At 31.4% G+C, this 19,338-nt stretch overlaps 1 protein-coding gene across 3 annotated transcripts in view; it reads right to left on the bottom strand.

The window, feature by feature from the left end:
- The window catches only part of LOC127711242 (major facilitator superfamily domain-containing protein 12-like), a 256,747-nt gene that overhangs the window by 229,619 nt on the left and 7,790 nt on the right, over positions 1-19,338 (bottom strand). For 2 of the 3 annotated variants that reach the window (XM_052217236.1, XM_052217235.1), the window contains exons 2-5: positions 18,654-19,024; positions 10,347-10,554; positions 9,814-9,934; positions 4,282-4,479 (exon numbers count right to left, since the gene is read on the bottom strand). In XM_052217236.1, coding sequence (XP_052073196.1) covers positions 4,282-4,479; positions 9,814-9,934; positions 10,347-10,554; positions 18,654-18,927 — 801 coding nt within the window. In that variant the 5' untranslated portion in view covers positions 18,928-19,024. Of the gene's footprint in view, positions 1-4,281; positions 4,480-5,865; positions 6,043-9,813; positions 9,935-10,346; positions 10,555-18,653; positions 19,025-19,338 lie in introns of all 3 variants that reach the window. The other variant, XM_052217237.1, reaches the window with a different exon arrangement.

The following is a 19,338-nucleotide window of genomic DNA, read 5'->3' as shown; positions in this document are numbered from 1 at the left end:
AACCACAAAAAACTTAAGAAACAAAAATTGTTATTATGACAAATATCATAAACTATAGGGTTATATATGACCCTATTGTAAAAAAAAATCAAAGATACAAGGCTTATAATTTTGTACGCCAGACAAAAACGTCTACATAATACTCATCAGTGTCACTTGAATTAAAACAGTTGGATAGTAAAATCAAAACGAAATTGAAGAGCATTAAAACCAAAAATTCCAAAAAGTTGTGCCAAATACGGCTATCATATATCCAATTTTTTATACTTTCATATAATCGCCGTTGACATACAGTCATTTTAATAATTTAAAAAGTACAATACTTATTCCAATGATAGGTTGACATAAGACTCATAAGTGACAATCGAATCAAAATAGTGAACACATTAAATAAGAAGCTGAAGACCACTGAAAACTTAAAAATTTCTAATCATATGCAAAACTTGAGTACGGCCATATATGCCCTGGATAGGAAATACTAAGCTTCAGAATGACTTAATATTTGATGAACAGTTAATTTTCAAAAAGATTTCAGCATCTACAAAATATCCTTTCAGCACATTAGTATTGACAAGTGGGTTGGTGATACTCTCCGGACGAAACGTTAATTAAGAGCATTAAACTTGGTCAAAGCAATGCATACAGTAATATTTGTTCCAATTAATGACCTGGGTGTATATTAACCACATGACCAGCCTTAAGTCTATTCAAGCCAATTAAAACGCATGATATTGACTAAACACTAAGGTTCAAACTCCTTCATGCATTGCTGTCTTTGGCCAAATTTGACCTGATTATTTCAATGCCATTTTTAATCATATATAGCTCCTAACATTTCTACGCTTCATATATTCCTGGTTTTCAAATGTTTGGGTTGGAGTGATTCTGAATATGGTTAATCTAGAAAAGTCCTTCGGACGAAGGAAATTCATAAGTGTTATTTTAAACGTTACCAGTGTCGAAACAGAAAGTTGATGAGCCAAGGTTATGTCAAAGAACGTCTCCTCCTTTTTTCTAAAAACGTTCATCGGAAGATACCAAGACCTTGTTGATAAATATTCCGTATCAACTTTACAAATAATACATGATAGTCTTGAAGTATAGATACTAGATACTGACGTTGTCTATCATCGTACTATAACGTGTTATAGTGTTCTTTTTATTTTTAATATTTACTGTTTCGTCCAATTTTGGTAATATACTTTTGGCGTGGCTCGATACTTATACACCCCACCATTGTGTTATTGTGCTATGGTCATTTTGTATTCTTGTCTTTCATTTTTGCTAATTTTCTTTGTCTATAGAGTGTCTTTATGCAATTTTGTTTTTCTTTGTTGAAATAGTTATTTGTTTTTATAGTGATTAAGATTATATTTCAATGTTGACTGCTGTACCCCAATTTTTGACATTTTACCTATTATGTCTGTTTGTTTTGCTTACACAGTGTTGTCAATATAATGGAATTCTATGCGACTGTCATACAAGTGAGAGGTTTAGCTTACTATAAAATTATGTTTAATCCACCATGTTCTACATAAAAAAATGCCTGTACCAAGTCAGTCAGGAATATGACAGTTGTTTTCCATTCGTTTGATGTGTTTGAGCTTTTAATTTTGCCAATTTATAAAGGACTTTCCGTTGTAGTTTGGTATTTTTGTTATTTTACTTTTTTCCTTCATTGAAGAAATGAAGTAAAAAAAATGCAGTTATAGAAAAAGTTTGACTACTGGTTATTGTATATCTATCAAAAAAAATATAATTAATGAAAGTGTTGCTTTATTTTAAAGGCAATTGAAAATCCTCAAAATAGTTTATTTCAAAGGACCAATTAACGCGTGGATTTAAAAATACTATTAGCTTTAATTATTTTGCACACAATCCATTGGCCTTTTTAACTTTTTTAGATTCGAGCGTCACTAATGAGTCTTTTGTAGACGAAACGCGCGTCTGGCGCAAATACAAAATTTCAATCCTGGTATCTATGATGAGTTTATTTGCACTCATGTACACTATAGTTGAAATTGACAGGCACTTAGAACGAAAGTTTAAGTTCACCAGTATGACAAGTCATCAAAAGCTCATAATATACTTCATAAACACTTAGCTAAAGGTGGCTCCTTGGTTTTCAATATTGAGCTCATTGCGCTGAACGTGACGCATGAATTACCATTAATGAAAAATAGCCGTATAAATAATTAATTGTACCACTGGGTGTTGAAATCGATAAAGATTGTTTAATCGTTTGGCTTTTCCTCGTTGATCGAAAAATTATTACAGCGTCTTGAAAAAAAATAACTGATTGTTTCTAATCTTACAATTTATATTTTGAAACTCTTAATACAATTAATCATTCTAAGCATTAAAACACATAGATATGATGACAAGTGGAAAGGCTCTTGTAAATTTAAGCATGGTATATATGGGGAGTATATTCGTAAAAGTCTTAGTCAATACAAATTCATTAAATATACCTAAAATCACCAATAAAGAATATCATTGAACGGTGCACATTTTAGCTAGACGAGATACGCATTTCGACATAGAATGTCTCCTCGGTAATGCTTGGGGCCAAAATATTTGAATTCAAAACCTTATATCAACGTCAAAAGGATCACAAATATAACCAAAGCTGCTCTATGGATCACAGCTGCATACATGTATGCATGAGGGTATATTCCTTAATGTCAAATGATTTCCGGTGTTTTATGCAGTGTCATTAATATCATTAAACGGTTCGAATAGTACAACAGAAGATTCGTAATTTGAAATATAATGTCTCTTTGGTTATTCTATATTGTTTGAAAATCCAATACCTGAGGAAAAGCAAATCGGACAATTCAGACAAAATTCCTCATCATAAACTAGTAAAAACTTAAAAACTTAAAATACTTAAAAATCAGTCTAGTTCAATCAATTCTTGTAAGACAAATAACATATTGCGGGTAACATTTTGAACTACAATACTTATTTTATAATTTCAACATTGACGACCCCAAGTTTAAATATCTTGAGAAAAGTTGTGCAGTCTCCCCATTTAGATATAACCCAGCTTATCCTTGTTATAATAGGTGGCCACAACATCATAGAAAATAAGCAAACCCGAACCGGTCTTCAGAAATGTCAGAATTGGAGTTACTTATTGTGCCATATATACCAGATTTGAAAAAAATGGAACATTCTAAGGCTTCGTTAAAATGCATACATACTGCGTCCTTTTTTTCCGTCCAGAAGTATAAGGGAATTACTTCATTACCCTTTCAACAAAAAATCCTCTTTTAACCAAAAAGACTGATTGAACATTAGATCAACTTCGTTTCATAAATAAAGGTCCGACATAGTTGCATATAATTTGTTTTCAACAGGGACATATCATACTTTAAATATTTCACAAAAACAAAGAGTTCTCCTAAAATAACATCATCAAGATTTTTTATTTTTATATTGAGAATATACTAATCAAACTCATCAATACGAGGCAGACGTTTACAAAATAAAATAAAAAAAAGCTTGCATCATCCGATTTTTCAAAGATATGGATAACTACAGATTGAATGATTGCGAGGTTTTTTTTATTAATGCGATTAATATGACCGAGTAAGCATCGCAATAATCAAAACTCGCATTTTGATATCTGATAGATATATCTGTTTGCAATGTTTCCTGAAATCGCAATAATTAATCTCACATTTTTGTCCATTCTTCCAAAATCGCAATGATAAATACACGCAATAAGTTCTGAATTTACAATTATATTTGTAATCCATTTTTTTTTTATTAAAATCGAGAAATTGACATTTTTGCATCTATGCAAAACTTATTTTAACATCAAATGTGATAATTTTAATTCCATCGTAGTAATTTTTAACTTCTACGCAGCAGTATTGCAGCGGATCCTGTATATATCCTAGTCGATACAATATTCCAGGGCATTTTCTATCAGGATTTCATTGACTTACAATTAGTCTATTTGAAAAAAGGATTTTAATGATTCAGCTGAAGTTATCTGTTCAACATCATGTTAAAATATTTTCATGATAGGAATCGGTGAGTCCATATAACACAGCTAATAAAAACGTCTTTTCTATTTTTAAAATAAGTTAACTAATGTGAAATATATGTACGAATAAAAAGAAATGCATCTAAAACATCACTAGTCAACAAAACTTTCAACCTTCCCCTACATGAGGACGGTAAAGAGTCTACAGCAGTTTTCTAGCGTTAATGCAGTATATCCAGCTGTAATTCATATCGAGTCGAAAAAAGTAAAAAATGAAATAATACCTGATAAAACTGAATTTCTTTCAGCCAACATTTCCAAGTCATTAAGATTGGAATACCTTCAGTTGTAGTATTTGAATGTTCTTCGGGTACGCGATTTTCTTCTACATTGTCTTGATTACATGTATCCTTCTCCTTAACTATTATGTGAAATATAAAACAAAACACACTCCCTATGGCTACTAGTATTAACACTAGATTCTACAAAAAAGGAAGAAACATCAAGTCATTAAAACAGTATTTAAAAAAATATGCATAAAAATGTCATTATAAATGGTCTTTAACCCTCTTGCTGCCGCTAATTTTATATATTTGCATTTCGTGTGCCAGAAACTACGGCAGCTTGACATCGATGAATTACAGGGACCCGTTAAAGAACAATAATACACGGTTTAATCTTCGGTATTTTATTTGAAAGAGATACAGCAATGATTAGAAGCTTGAATAATTAAACATATGGACATTCTCAATTTTATATATGTCCCTCCGGCACAGCAAGTGTGGACACATGTGTCCTTTAGGCAGCAGGAGGTTTAACCTAGCTAAAACATCGCAAGTGCGGATTCAATCTCAATTTTTTTAGTATATATTTTATGACACGAAAAATAAACATCTTAGATATATTCATCTTGAGACATGTAACATTGTAACTCTGACAAAAAATAACTTTCAACTAACACACAAAAAAACAGTCTCTAATGGTTGTGGCCCGTGATATATTTTTTGCATGAAGAGATATTTCTCGTATCACACTGCACGGTGTGTGATACGAAAAAGGATTACGAAAAATGCGTTAATTTGATTGGCTTATCCAGCATCATGAGAATATATAACGACATTTCCATTGGCTATTCATTAGGTCACTGAAGACTTTCAAAGGTTAAGATGATGTACATTTCGTCATTGGCAACTGACATATGCGATTTCTTCAATAATAAACAAAACACCTACTTTTTTATACTTAAAATCGTCCTTTTGTCAAATGTTATTACATCATGAAGTGTACACAAAGTTTTACTGATGTTAAAGTTTGACGCCGGTACAGGACATGTGACGTTATACAGGTATGTGTAAAAGACTAGTTCAACGATTCGCGAATTTTTTTATTCTACACAAAGAGAGTGTTGACCATAAGAGAAATAAGTTTAAGACCTCGTGAATATTGGATATCGCTTGATATCAACTGTCGTTATTTAATTTAAATAGTGATAATAAACTCGCCGCAGGATCGTTTATCTTTATATTGAAATTGAATACCTCGATTTGATATCAAGCGATATACAATTCTCACTCGTAATGAAACCTATAATTATTATATTTGATAATGTCAATAATCATACAAATCATAATCTGAATATGAATAATGAATAATAATGATAATAATAAAACATATAAACATTTATAGGGGCCAGCTAAACGTATTCGGGTGCGGGAATTATTTTCGCTGTGTTTAAGACCCATTGGTGGCCTTAGGATGTTTTCTGCTCTTTGGTCGTGTTGTTGTCTCTTTGACACATTCCCCGATTCTATTCTAAATTTTATATTTAAGTTACAAATTATGTATATTAAATCTGATTTACTACAAACCAATAGAAATAAATGAACCTGGACAAAACTCTTTTTACGCTTACACCCAACGAATGAAAAAACAAAATCGTAAACCACATATATTCCATGTGCAAAATTCAGCATGGTATATAGTAGTTATCCAGTTAGTCAATGGACTAATTCTGTAAATCACTATTTCGAAAATCGTTTGATACTCTAAAATAGAAACATTTTGAATTCAATTATTCTTTTATATCACGTTCCGTTATATAAATATGTTCTCTCACTAGATAGTTCAAAGTTTGGTGACTATGTTGAACGCATTCAAAGGAGCTTCCCAAGTGTTGAATATCCATTTCTATGTAGCAACCTTTTAGCAGTGCCTGCATATTTCTTTGAAGCTACGTCCCAGCAGCGTCTGTATATGGAGTATATATCTCCGAGTTGATTCCATATTCCAGAGGTTGCATTTTTTTTTTATCATTTATAATTTCCTTAACAGAGGGTTGTTGCTTACACGGACGCTATCAAACCAAGAGTTCCAAGTGGTGAATTCAAATCATTCTTTGGAAACTTTTATTGACGCCATTACGAGTTGGTTTACCGTAATGGAATATCTGTTCACAGATGACGATGGATATGTTTCAATTGCCGTTACCACAATCCCGTTTTCTTTTCATCGTTCCTCGTATTCGACTTACCGAATTAGACTTATTACACGGATTGTACTTACATGAGCAATACGACGGCCGAAACATGTGTTGCAGGATTTGTGTATCTTTCCAAAGCCCTTGAGATCACCCCCATTTTTTTATTAGGTTTGTGTTGCTCTGTTTTTAATTTTCAATGTTGTGTTTTGAATACTATTTTTTTTTATCGTTTTTCGTTTTTGCCATGCATGGCATTGTCATTTTATTTTCGACGTAAGAGTTTGAAAATCTCTTTGGTATCTAATTCCTCTCATTTATAAGATGCAGTAAGACGCAATGGCGGCCTTAATAGTTCATAATACAATACTGAATGAATCTGTCCATCTGGCACCGTGAAAAAAAGCCTTCTATGTCTATAGTTTGTGTAGCTGGTTTTGAATAAGGGGCTGAAATTAACTTTCTGCTGTGTGTTTTATGACACCACAGTTATTTGGCACACAAAATGGGAAAGTTTTATAAATTATAGTGACTGGATTGCTCATTTTAAGAAAATTTAAGCTTCATTAGCGCCCAAACACATTTTATCGACCGACGCTATCAATCAAAGTCGAAAATTGTTGTCAATTTAACGGAGTTGTCATTGAATCCCAAAACTTTTGCATTTAAAAATATTCAGTACTTCTACAAAAATAATGAAACATAAATAGCCATATTATTTGGGATCGACATTTAAGGAGGGGACGATCAAAGGGAATACGTTAGAACAGAGTATATACGACTTAGCTAAACAAATTCATTGGAAACTTCTGCAGAAAAAAAATATACATATAAGATAGATCACTAAAACAATTCGATCTTACGGTATTATTATTGCATTATTTTGTACACTGTACTTTGGAAGAAAGAGTATTTCGGAAAATATTGAATTTTCCACAAAATAAGAATTGAATCTCTATTAAGATGATGAAAATCTGAAATTATCATCATTTTGGCATTTGAAAAAATGTTTTGAAAATGAAAATACAATTTTAGATACTAAATGGCCTTACATGAGGTGCACATAACACCAACTACAAGGAACATAACAATGAGAAGATATTGAGTATAACACTTATTTAAAACAAAATAATATTAACCAAACTGCACTATGACAATATTGTGCTGAAATTTTACTTGCATGAATGTGATTCAGAAATTTACCCGCAATTGTAAAGTAAAGCATATTCGAATTTTGAAATATATGAATAGATGTTATAAAATATGAAAAAGAAATATGATTATCTTTTAATAAAATCCTGATGACCTGCGAATATATAGAAGAAAAATCTATATAACCAGACCCCCCTCCAATATATGAATAGATGTTATAAAATATTAAAAAGAAATAGAATTATCTTTCAATTAAATCCTGATGACTTTACGAAGTTATAGAAGAAAAATCTATATAACCACACAGCCCGCAAAAAAAAAAAAGAAAAAAAAATCAAGAGGAAAAACGGAATAACAGAATAACAGAAATAGAAAAGCTTAAAAAGTTTTCTCTGTTGATTTGCTACTTAAATACGAAGAATGAGCGACAACAAACAAGCAAAAACAAACCTAAAACATTGTTTCTTTCTCATTGTTTTCAAATGAAAACAAGTTCAAAAGAAATAAAATAAAACAAGAGAAATGAGGCGAACATGCGAAAAATGGACGATATATATAAAACAATGATTAAAAATAAAAATTTTACCAAAATAGTTGGAAAATATACCTTAAACAGGTTTTGCCATAACTTGTATGAAATTTGTCTTGTGATAAAGCATATTTGATATCATATACGCCACAGTGTTATTCCGTACATACGTCTGTTTAACATGTGAAGCAGGATCTGCCATCCCTTCCGGAGCACATGAGACCACCCCGGTCTTTGGTAGGGTTCGTGTATCTCAGTCTTTAGTTTTATATGATGTGTTTTATATACTGTTGCTTGCCTTTTAATCGTTTTTGGTTTTTTGTCAACGCATTGTCAGTTCATTTTCGACTTATGAGCTTGATTATTCCTTTGGTATCTTTCGCCTCTCGTTTGTAAATCTAAAACCAAAACTATCTCCCATTGCCCATTATACAGTTTGAAAATATACCTTAAAATGTGACACAATTAAAAAATGATTTTGTGAAATATCACATAAACAAATGTTTACCTTTCCAAAGAAATTTAGTTCACCTATTTCTGCCGGCAATAACGATGTTTTCACTTTTTGTGTACATTATAAATTTTCTCACAAATTTCCAAATTCAAATGAAATTTCTTTTTTATGTCTTAAACTTCATTATTATGGCGAAAAACAGTAAAAAATAAATCCGACTGTTTGTTTTCTCTTGTCGTGTCGGAGTCTTTATAAGCTCACTGCGTGGAATGGGTTTCGCTCATTGATGAAGGCCGTACGGTGACCTATATCGCTATCATTGTTAACAGAATCATTTGGTCTCTATTGGATTGTTATCTCTTTAGGAATCATATCTCAACACCTTTTGTTTTTATAACAGAAGCAAAATTTAGAAATTGAATTCTTCATTAAAATTCATTTAAAAATGCTTAATACCTTTGTAAATAAACTCATCATAGATACCAGGATTAAAATTTAGGTCCACTAATTAGTATTTTCTAATATTAGACAATGTATTTTCGACTAAATTTGTGTTTATATCAACCCTCTAATTTTAGCAGTAGAAACCCCTAGTTAAATTTCAGTCTATCTGAGAAAGATCTTTATAAGCTGGAAAAACTTTTGTTCGATTCTTTCGTGTATTTTGAAATAAGATATGTTCAAACTATATCTATCTTATTTTCTCCCAAAATACAATGGGTTTCATTGTGAAAATGTGTCCATATTTTTTTGTTAATAAACTCATAAATATATGATATGAACTATGGGAGTCTACGAGAGGCGGGAGATTATCAAATGGATAATCAAACTGATAAGTTGAAGACAAACTGACAACACCATGGTAAATATTTAAAAGCAACTAAAACAAAACCAACAGTCTACAAAACACAACACGAAAAACTAAGGACAGAGAGCTACAAGAAACCAACCAAAAACCTGGGTTGGGGGGATTCAGGTGCTCCGAAAGGTAAGCAGATCCTGCTCCAAATGTGGCCCCCGTCGTTTGGCGTTTAAATTTTCTTCACATTTAAACATTTTCCAAAAGCATTTCTGTCTCTTCGTTTTAACACATTGTAGTATTATTTTCAAATAACACATAAATGAGTGTATATTAACTCGCCGAACTATTTAGTCTGCAACTATGTTGCTGTATATATTAATTTTCTTAAAAGAATAAGACTTACCCTAAATTTATCACTATCTTTCGGGTTTAATGATGAAGAAGAGGTGTTCTCATCATGAAGATTAAACAACAACCAAAAAACACCAAATGTCATTAAGTTCGATATCACATGAAAGGCATATCTAGAAGAAATTAACATTATAATTGGTAGGTATTCGAAGTTAGATTTATTTTCTCAAATAGTCTGTGTCTTTTCAGTGTGTTTGTATTTTATTTTATTTCGATTGTGAAAATCTGTACCTTTTACTGTACTATATGTATGAAGTTTTTTTTTATCGATATCAAACTATATGCATACAAATTTTGTATGTGCCTGTCCTGTTCAGTGGTTGTCGATGGTGCATGTCTGTTTTTATATTTGTTTTTCGTAAATTGTTTTGTTATAAATTAGGCCGTTAGTTTTATCTCATTTGAATTGTTTCATATTTTTCATGTCGGGGCCTTTTTTAGCCGACTATACGGTATGGGGTTTTCTCATTGTTGAAGACCGTATGGTTGCCTATCCACATCTCCTTATTCTTATATTAATGTTACCTCATTCCATTCAGTTGAACTCTTTCTCTTTTGTCTGCGGTAAGTAATGGTATTAGAGATAGGTGATTAATTTGTACAGAGGCCCATCCGAAATGGAAAATGACAATAAACGTTGCATAGTAGAAAAACTGTACCATAAAGTCAGAATTCTCACAAGCAGTACAATTGTTAAAGATGAAGGGAAAACTTCCTATGACACAAAGAGTTCCTGAAAAGTACAAATATTAACCTTGTAGAATTAAAGCTTTCAATTTTTCATGAATAATTTACCTCAAATCTTGGTGAAAAAACGCTTACAACAATTATTGGATTCCATCGTAATCAAAATGCATGATAATCGTTTTAGGCATTTCGAAGGTAAATTTATAAAAAAACATACAGCACACCCCGTGAAATACTCAGATAAAAGTCCATCATCTGATATGGCCAACATTAAATGGTGGCCATTTATTAGGGGTCTTAAATCATTGGGCGTTTGGATCTTATTGGAGTCATACAACATGGGCTGACGATCTGTCTGAATTTGCTATCTTGTGACGTTGATTAGTTGATTAGTTGAATGTATAGACAGACGATCTGCACTTTTCATCAACACTTTTAACATTCTTAATCCATTCCCATTACCTTCTTTAATCTAATGCTAATAAATTCCAATTCTGAAGTTGTGTCAAGTATGCATTGTAGCATATTCATTTGAGGACAAAAATTCGCATTACTCCAGAAGGGGGAAAAAGTCGCAGTTCAGTTTGAGATATGTTTTCCTTGAAATAATATAAGAATTGTTTTCGGGGGAAGACGGTAATACTTTTCTTTAACTTTTATATATTAAATAGCTTTGTAAACAGAATTAGTTTTATAAACAAATAACCAATTGATTCATTAGAAAATGATCTGTACATGTGTTTCAATTTGTAGGTTGATTGGCTTTTTAGTGTCAACAATTAGGTAGAATCGTCATCTAAAATTCTAAGAACAATTTCATTGAATACATAGTAAGCTTAAGAAAGTCTCAGAAAAAAGTCTCAAATTTTGTATATGTACGAAATATTGTAACAAATCTGGTAGGGAGTAAATTTACAGGAAGAAGCATTAGTGATCATTTATTTTTATCTTTGTTCAAAATAAGCAAGATTCAAATAAATGACCGGCCCAATTCGCTGTTTCAGAATCTAATGCATTCTAGGAAATATTTACAGAAGCGTACACCAAAACGCTGTGATAGGTTAAAAACTTTGTAAACATGGAAATTCGACCAATGCCGTCACATTATTTTCATTTCGGTGTACGAACAATTATATTAACCATAGTCCTTCAGATTCTGAAAAGGCGAATTATCGCAAAACAAACAAAATTTTTTGTCCATTAAGATGTCATGTTTTCGCAACAATTCAAGAGAGAGAGGGAGTTTAGTATACAATAAATTCATCATAGAAACAGGTATTAAAATTTTGTTCGTCAGACTCGCGTTTCGTCTAAATAAGACACATCAGTGACGCTCGATTCAAAAAAGTTAAACAGGCCAAAATGAAGTACGAAGTTGAAAAAAAGTTGAGGACCCAAAATTCCGAAAGGTTATGCTAAGTACAGCTAAAGTAATCTATTTCTGGGTATTAACAAATTAACTTTCTTTCCTGTCAAATGTCTACTGTATGGACAGATACTTAATTAAATTGTTGAATCCAGTGTGTTAACACTCTAAACATTGGAAGATTTATTTCTTTAAATGTTATTTCCTCTATTTACCTATACAAGATTAATGTTATTGTTAAGAGGGAGAACAACTGAAATGTACAATAATGGAACATTTTACCAAATTTTAAAAAAAAATTGTCATTTAAGGGCAATCACTTTTTTTGGCAGATTTTAACCTGATTGTAGATCTTGTCTTGCTGATCATTTTTGTAATTTAAAGTTTCTATCTATATATATATACCTATGTTTTAAAGTTTTCAAGATAATAGGCAAACACGTCAAAAAGGGTAAAGATCGTCATTAAAGGGCAATAACTTCAATAACCAGTCGACTGAAGAACTTGGCTATTAGACTTATTTGTAGATATTGTCTTGCTGATCACTTATGCTGTTTAAAGTTTCTATCTATCTATCGTAGTTGTTAAGGTTTTAGGCAAAAACGCCCCCCACCCCACCCCCATGTTCGGCTATGTGACTTATTTGAAGATCTTGTCTTGCTGATCAGTTTTACTGTTTAAAGTTTCTCTCTATCTATTATAGAAAATAGAAAAGCTCAAACACATCAAACGAATGGAATACAAATGTCATATTCCTGTCTTAGTACAGGCATTTCCTTATGTAGAAAGTTGCAATATATTACATTATAGAAGATGAAAATCAGTTCTTCTTTAATTTATAAAACGTATAAGGTGAATTGAGATAAAAATTCAAAAGATGCACTTGCTTTTTCGGTAATTGAAAAACATGCAAGACATACCCTAATTGGATATAACAAACCATTTTTTTGTAAATAACATATATATGGCAATTTTGGAGATAAAGTTAATTGTCAAGTGATTATATTAGCAATTAAAGGAGACTAACCATTGACATCTGATTTGCTTCTTTACTGTTCAATCTTTGTTAAAAAAGGAAAACAACACGTTATTAATTTATGGATTAACCTTCATCAGGAACATTCATAGCCGAATATTTGAAAGCCAAGGATGTGTAAGAACCTTAACAGTTGAAGAGCTGTATTACAAAAAAAGGACCTAAAAACATACCCAAATCCATCTAAGGTCAACTTTGCCTATATTTTGAACTGTATGGTGTTGTGCTGTTCCTTTATAGAATTTGTATTCATATTTGAAGGACACCTTTAATTCTATAAAATAAGGTCAGTTTTCACTACTTAATTAATATTGCACATTCCTAATAAAATACTGATGTGAATGTATTGTATAGATGATGATGTACAAATTGTCAGAAACAATGATTTCATAGTAAAATGTGCATATTTTGGAGGATTGCAACAAAATTTATTATTGCAGTCCTAAGTATGAAATCGTTCAAATTAAAATTGCATACTGTTATATATTCTAAATTGTTTCCAAACATTGATTGCCCTGAAGATCACAAAAAACATTTCTTTAAAATCAGACGTGTCAATAAAGTTTTTGATTTTATGAATATTGCCGGTATTCTTAATGACCATTCTATAAACGATCAAACTCCTGACTATTTTGACACTGAGATTCCTTTAACTTGTTATGTTTACAAAACATCTACCCGGAAATAAATTTTAGATAAAGCGAGATGTTGTAAAAATGTTATTATCAGTGACAATACACCTATGTCATGAAATTGCAGCAATTCCAAATACGTGTATAACACAGTTCCCATTTTATGACAGTAGACCTTTTCATAATCCAGGACCGAGAGTTGAAATTAATCCTTAGAAAAGGACCTAAATATCGTCCTCCATCAATTATTAAGTGGAATTAGTGTCATAACAGCATCCACGACTCACTCCATATTTACTGTATAAAATGGATAAAATGAGAAAAAAACCTGACAAAAAAGGTTACATTCTTTTTCTATTTTTTAATTCAGTAATGAAAAAAAAATGATATTCGTATTAGACATTTTGCTACATATCTAAATGAACATTTATTGTCAACTTCGACAGAATTTTACTTGAATGCCGTTGTTAAAATGTATTAAATAGCGAAACAGACGGCAGATTGCTCGAATTGCATGTGCAGTATATGTAAAACAAATCGTTTTGTTAAAAAAAAAGGTATTAAAAAGTAAATTTACAAAAATACCGAACTCCGAGGAAATTCTAAACGGAAAGTCCCTAAGTAAATGGCAAATTCAAAAGCTCAAACACATCAAAAGAATGGATAACAACTGTCATATTCCTGACTTGGTACAGGCATTTTCTTATGTAGAAAAATGGTTGATTAAACCTGGTTTTCTAGCTAGCTAAACCTCTCACTTGTATGACAGTCGCATAAATTTCCATCATATTGGCAACGATGTGTGTAAAAACAAACCGACATAATAGGTAAAAATGTCAAAAATAGGGGTACGGCAGTCAACGTTGTGTTATAATCTTAATCACTACAAAAACATGCAAATATGTCAACAAAGACAAACAAAAAGGCATATAGACAAAGCACATTAGCAAAAACGAAAGACAAGAATACAAAAATTTACCATAGCACAACAACACAATAACGGGATGTACAAGTATCGAGCCACGTCAAATGAATCACTACAAAATCAAGCAAATATGCCAACAAAGAAAAACAAAAAGGCATATTGACAAAGCACATTAGCAAAAACGAAAGAGAAGAATACAAAAATTTACCATAGCACAATAACACAATGACGGGATGTAAAAGTACCGAGCCACGTCAAATGGATATTACCAAAAATAGACTAAACAGTAAAAGTGATAATTTACAAAGACAGATAAAAGAATAATAGAACACGTTATTAAGATGATAAACAACGTCAGTACCTAGTATCTATACTTCAAGACCATCATGTATTATTTGTGAAGTTGATACGGAATATTTATCAACAAGATCATGGTATCTTCCGATGAACTTTTTTTAGAAAAAGGACGAGACGTTCTTTGACATACCCGTGGTTCATCAACTTTCTGCTTAGAAACTGGTGACGTTGAACAAAGTCTGAGTAGCAGCTGCAAGCTCTTGAATATCGAATGAGATGGGAAATGTATATCCCTTATGCAGGTGAAGTTGGTATATTGCTATTAAGATGAGGAAAATTAACAATTTCAAAATTAAAATCGTCTCGTTTGTCATAGATTCTTGTACTGAGATGACCGCTTATGTCAAATTCGAGGTAAAAGTCTAAAAATGAGGCGAATGAAGCCTGTCTGTTGTTTCTTTAATTTCTAGTTCTGGAGGTTATATTAATGGAACCCGATCAGAAAAGTTTGGATTGTTAATGGAAAGAACATCATCAATATATCTGAATGTGAAATTAAATGATCTGGCTTCTTTGATCTTCTTGTTTTTGACAAGTGTCTGAAGGAACTCATATGAAAATAAAAAAAGGTCTGCAAGGAGAGGCGCGCAGTTCGTTCCCATAGGAATGCCGACAATTTGTTGAAAAAGTCTACCTCCAAATTCAACAAATATGTTGTCAATAAGAAACTCCAGCATACTGATCACTTGTTCCTCTGTGTAGCATGTTTTATAATTTTTTGTTGACTATTAACAAAATATGCCGTATGGTATCCTAAAGTAATAAAAGACAACTAAAAGAGAAATACAACGATGACTCAATTGAATGTAATGTCTGTAAAGCTTTTTTCAAGCGCAAAGTTTTATAAGGCACATCTGTTACAATGTTCTACAAAGGAAAGTGAATATGATGCTAGTAACAATAATTTATGAAATTTCATCATTTAATTCACATGTTTCATGATATTTAATTGGAATTAACAGCAAGAAAATGTAAAAAAGTAGAAAATGATGAACAAGTAAGTAAGCTTAAATTATCTGACCGTATAATAAGTTATAAAATGTTATATGTAGAAAACATCTGTAATTTTTTTTCACTTCTTGCAAGGGGATAGGAGCAAAACATCATGGCTTTGTCTGTTCGTAAAAACTAAACAAACCTACACTAAAATTTAATATAACCTTGATTTACAGAAAACATAAATATTCTAATTGCAGAATTGTTTATCATATTGCGTATTTACCAATTTAAGGGGCCTCGGTGGCCGTGTGGTCTAAGTAGTTATTACTGTAATTACTAGCCAGTCAACACTGAGGTTTTAAGTTCAAACCTGCTCGTGCGGGTGCTCTCCAATCTGAATTGACTAAGGTTGTCAATTTTCCTATCAAAGGTCGACGGTTTTCTCTAGGCACTCCGGTTTCCACCTCTTACAAAAATTGGCCACCACGAAATAGCTCAATGTACTTTAAAATGGCGTTAAAACACCAATAATCAATAAATATTTACAATTTTTTATCGCCATATTTAGCTTTGCACTGAATATTTTTAATACAGCATTATTTATTTCTTATTCTACATCTAATAGAAGTGATTTGCATAATTTTTTCAGGATTTCCATGCAGTTTGGTATCAAACAGTGATAATTTAAGTAACATTTTAATCATGATTATGGTCAGTATTACATAGTATATCACTGGATTGAGCTTTCTGTTTAAGTTTAGTTTTTAAAATTTAGCTGAGTTTATTGTTATGCATGTACATTCTGTATGGAATAAAGATATTGAAACAGCCCACCCATATCTACATAATCTATATATAGATCTCTTTAACAACTGTCTGCACATAGTACTTACATTAACTGTTCAATGAGATTAAAGCATAAAGCATTACATTAACTGTTCAATGAGATTTAAGCATTTCGTTTCCATATGAACCTAATATTCTTTGTCTCCCAGACAGCCAAATAAAGGAAAGCATGATTGAATACACAAAACATGCTTATTGCAATAATGTATGATGCCAGGTGTTTTTGACACACAGGTTAACCATATGTACTGCCTACTAAAGAGTCCCCAGTACAAATGGTCATTCATTTATGCATCATATTTATATAAAGGGACGAAACTCACAAGGCCTTACTGACTTCTAAAAGTAAATTACATTGTTTAACTTACTTGTTAAATCTAAATTTGAGGTTATATAATGACAGCACTGCTCTATTTGTATTTCATGATGTAAAAACTGTATGTTTCTATTTTCATCTGCACTTTCCTTCGAAGTTCACTATTTATATCTTTCTCCACAAAATAATTTTTTTAAAACGATGTTGATTATGCAATAATTTTTTGCATTTCAAATTCAGTCAAATATTTTGGTCATAATACCAAATTTTTATTTTTCATTTTTCATTTTTTCTACTAGAAATCTATAACTAAGTACAAATAAATTGAATTTACCATTTTATCAAAAGTAATTTTATATTGGAATAAAAAATGTTGTATACTTTCAACCAGGACTTGAGAATCTAGGCAGAAAACATTTCCAGACATACAATAAAATAATAGTTTCTGCACCTACAATGTATTAGCTCACCTAGCTTTAAAGGGTTATGTGAGATATTGCCATTACGTTTGATAAATCGTCTGACAACTTTTCATATTTAAAAATTAATAATTTAGTTTTGGATGAAACACGTCTTTTGATTAGCTGAAAGTTTTTTGTCTATCAGCTCATAGACATAATTTTGTCATGTGACCATGACGTCATCAATGTTTTTTCATGTGGCACTCCTTAAAATGGAATTTAGAATTAAATTATAAGGAATGACTGTAACATTTTTCTGTCTATTCGAAATAACATCAAAAATGTGGTGCACACTTTTAAATAGCCCGCTACGCGGGTTATTCAGTGTGCACCACATTTTCAATGTTATTTCTTCATAGACAAAAAAATATTACAGTCATTCCTTCAATATTGTTGATTTTTATAAACCTTGAACAAAAAAGAAATAAATGAAATTAAAAAAAAATATATTATATATTGATTAATAAATTCTAACCTGATAATTATGAGATTTCCCAAAGTTCAGCACTTCTTTATTTAAGGAAATAAAATGCAGAACTATCAAGCATAGTTGTTTATAAGAATGAACCCATTTTTTACCATCTTTTTATCGAGGAAAACATATGCTTATCTATAGCTTAATTAGACCATAAATTTTCCAGCTTAAGGCAAACGTCAACCTTCAAGGGATCAAATAATATCCCTTAAAACAAATAAAGTATAAAACCAACTTAGTGACTTTGAGATGAAGAACAGCATTGAAAGCGCTGCTCCTTTGCTTTCTTGGTTTTTTTTTTGCTGAGCATGTACTGATTTTGTGTCATGGATGGATACCCATTTCATTTGGGTTTTTATTAGTTATTAATACTAAAACTCATCAATGCATGGTCACGAGGAAACAGGAACTTGTAAATCATAAGTAAAATATGAGAATTTGAGTCAAACAGACAGCCAATGCCCCTTTAAGGGATATAGTAATATTTCCCAAATCAATATGTTGTTTTTGTATTCACTGTTCTCACTGTAAAACTCCACCTGAAAAGATTCCTGACTCACGACAGGCACAGTAACATGTTATGGGTTCATTGTGTGTTGCACAATACAACATACCAACTCAATAATATCATAATTTCTATACAACATAAAACACAACTTCAAGTAAAATTATACTGAACAATTCGTTTTAATGAATACTCAGGTTCCTAGAAACTTAAGAATTAAAGAATTTCACCATATATGGCTTCTATTTATTAAAAACAATACATATATACATTTTTATAAAACTTACCGAATAAATGCCAAGTTTTTCGTTTTCCCATTTTGCACAGTCCATTAGTCTTATCTGATCCAAGACCAATGAAAAGATTAAACAGAGCATCACTTACTTGCCCTATCAACAGTAATAGTCCTGCAGAAATATCATTGAATTCTTTCACTTGGCTAAGATAGATTATCAAATAACTTAACCACATAGATTGAGTTAGATCATTGAGAAAATGGCCAATGCTGAATGCAAGTCGCTGAGACAATGGAAGTTTCTGGATTGATGAAGACGTGTGCATTCCGGATCTCTGATACAAAGTTTGAGCTCCTTAGTTTTAAAAATGAGAATAAATATTTGTTCTGATTTGTTGTTGACGATTTCGATCAAATTAATACCTGTAAATTACAAATACAAAATTAATGTAAATATTCGATTAAATAACGTTCCTATCTTTTTGGAAAACTTTTTTGCATAAGTTGATATCTAGATGGAGAAGCAAACAGTTTTTTTTTTCTTGGGGGGGGGGGGGCTTTTTGGGTCAAACATTTCAGTCCCTCAAGTAAAATAACTAAGACTGTGCTACCAACATGAACTAAAACAATATGTTATTATTTTCGACTTTTTGTCCCTTTAGTATCCTTCGCCTCTCTTTTACCATAGGGTCGGAGTCCGAATACTGTATATAAAGGAGATGTGTATAGGTAGGATG

This window comes from Mytilus californianus, unplaced genomic scaffold, assembly GCF_021869535.1.
Source record: "Mytilus californianus isolate M0D057914Y unplaced genomic scaffold, xbMytCali1.0.p SCAF_8, whole genome shotgun sequence".
Lineage (NCBI taxonomy): Eukaryota > Metazoa > Mollusca > Bivalvia > Mytilida > Mytilidae > Mytilus > Mytilus californianus.
The sequence above is the reverse complement of the archived record's forward strand: the minus strand, read 5'-3'. Positions and strand labels throughout refer to the sequence as shown.